The sequence below is a fragment of the Sinocyclocheilus anshuiensis genome, unplaced genomic scaffold (assembly GCF_001515605.1).
Source record: "Sinocyclocheilus anshuiensis isolate Anshui unplaced genomic scaffold, SAMN03320099.WGS_v1.1 scaffold567, whole genome shotgun sequence".
In the NCBI taxonomy this organism is placed as follows: Eukaryota; Metazoa; Chordata; class Actinopteri; order Cypriniformes; family Cyprinidae; genus Sinocyclocheilus; species Sinocyclocheilus anshuiensis.
In genome coordinates, this window is record NW_015549600.1 from 577,803 (window position 1) to 580,044 (window position 2,242).

The 2,242-nt window shown below is 39.8% G+C and overlaps 1 protein-coding gene across 1 annotated transcript in view; it reads left to right on the plus strand.

Annotated features, from left to right (window-relative positions):
• The window catches only part of cwc27 (CWC27 spliceosome associated cyclophilin), a 47,040-nt gene extending 45,117 nt beyond the window's left edge, over window positions 1-1,923 (plus strand). The window contains exon 14 of the mRNA XM_016447330.1: window positions 1,368-1,923. Within this exon, the coding sequence (XP_016302816.1) occupies window positions 1,368-1,530 (163 nt within the window). The 3' untranslated portion in view covers window positions 1,531-1,923. The remainder of the gene's footprint in view (window positions 1-1,367) is intronic.
• Window positions 1,924-2,242: the final 319 nt, after the last annotated feature.

The following is a 2,242-nucleotide window of genomic DNA, read 5'->3' on the forward strand; positions in this document are numbered from 1 at the left end:
CAGCCGTGTAGGCTACTCTTCTAGGTTCAAAAAACTGTCGTCCATAAAATGCGTTGCACAAATTCGAACATCTGGGTTGTGCTGTTCTGTTATAAATAAATCTTAACCAATGATTCCTCATTGCATCTACTTTTGGAAGGCCAATTAAAGTGCTTTTGCTTTCGCACAGAAACACACAGCGTCTCCCTGACATAGCTGCATCAACACTACTGCGGTTCCTGAAACCAAGCCTTCTTTCTTTGTATGAACATTTGGGCGGCATTACGCAAATATTTCCACATCGTGACGTAGACATGTGGGGGCGTGTGTGAATGAGGTGTTTTAGCCCGGTCTGGATCAGCCTTCTCTTTTAGATAGAATAAATCCTTTTGTGGGAGACTTTGAGCTTTGTAACTCTGCAGATCTTATACATGCACAAATAGCTACATAACACACTAAAGAAAAGGAAAAATAGAAATCGCATCATATGACCCCTTTAAATATCTTAGCGTGGACACCTGAAGTCATAGAAGCTGTCAGTAGAACCACTCAGATATGACAGAACTGTAGTTCTGCGTCCTGTTGGCGTAGTGTAAACTGTATCTTGGATTGGGCTGCAGTCTTCTGGAGTCCTCAGGATGCGACTTTAGCCAGCTGTGAGCTCTTCTTAATGATGCTGGCACTCAGGAATGCTCCGTGGAATGTAATTCTAACTGCCAATCACATGCAGCCCTGCCGTGAGGAGAGAGAGAAAGAGCATTACTGAAGAAATGCAATGTAGATAAGCGTCTGTGCTGTATTATTGAGACCTCCTACATGGGGCATCGCTATAGAGGCTTAAGCTGAAGATCAGTCCTTCGGTTAACCCTACCCTAGTCCCATGCATACTGTTCATGCATACAATAATCGCAAATACCAATCTGACTGATTTGCTGCTGTGCTGAATAGGTTTGGCTCATGCAAATGATGTAATGAGACATGCAGTCAATTAATCGGTTAAAAGGCAATTGCATGTGTGTGTACATTTATTTTTACTGCCAAACTGGTCTGGATAAGTAAGTGAATGTGTGTGTGTGTGTGTGTGTGTGTGTGTGTGTGTGTGTGAGAGAGTGTGTGTATGTATGTATGGATGTATGGATGGATGGATGGATGGCACCAGTCACAGTGGGAATAAATGAAAGATTTTTCATTTTTGGATGAGTTATTTCTTTAAACGTGCTTTGAAACAGGCTTTTTGTGGACTCATCATGGTCGGAAGTCTGCTCTGACTCCATCTGTTCCACTGGGAAATTCCCAGCACTTGTAACTCTGATTTTAATGATTTAGTGGCCCGTGAGCTGTGCTTTGCTGTTCTTTTGAACTAAACTCTGTTTCCCCTTGTGATTTAGGATGGCCCATGTTCTGCAATTTGATGAACAAACCAGAAAGGTAAAAGATGCCAACATGCAGGACGAAGACACGTTCGAGATCTATGATCCACGCAACCCCGTCAACAAGAGGAGACGAGAGGAGAGCAAAAAACTCATGAAAGAGAAGAAGGCCAGGAGGTGAGGCTGCCCGTCTGGAGTGACTCCTACCATTAGAAATGGTACAACATAAGGCAGATAAGCATTTCTAGCTGAGAAGATTTGTATTAACTGTATGTGGGAGATATCTGCAGACTCTTTATTGAAAAGACATTCATTTCTGTCTACAAATTTTGAGGATGCTTATGATGATGGCAAACATTTATTGTTTTTAACCCATAGAGGAAAGGCATCTTTATGCAAAAAAAACCTCTTCATGAACCGGTTTAATCATTCTCTTGAAATGACAGTGAACATTTTCATCACGGTAATAAAATGTATTATTTCTGATATTTATGCATTGTTATCCACTTTGTGACCTAACTAATAAATTGATTAAATTCACTGTCCAACTACACAGACCAAATAATCCTAAAACTGACATCAGTCATAGTAACATAACTGAAGCCAATACAGATAGAGGGTAAGGTGGCCATTACTTGACATGAAAATGTATTAAAATTTAAAATGTGCACTTATGAGGACTTATTCCTGGACTCCCATTGCTGATAATATGAGAGCATTAGTTTGTTAGACAAGATTGTTGGGTCATGATTGGTTACTATACAGTGTGAAAATACATGCATTGATCGAATATTGTAACAAAATTCATTGCATCCATTATATGATTTAATAATTGATCATGATTTAAAAATTGGCCGTAATGACAATAATAATAGTAAATGTTGCAAAAGCGA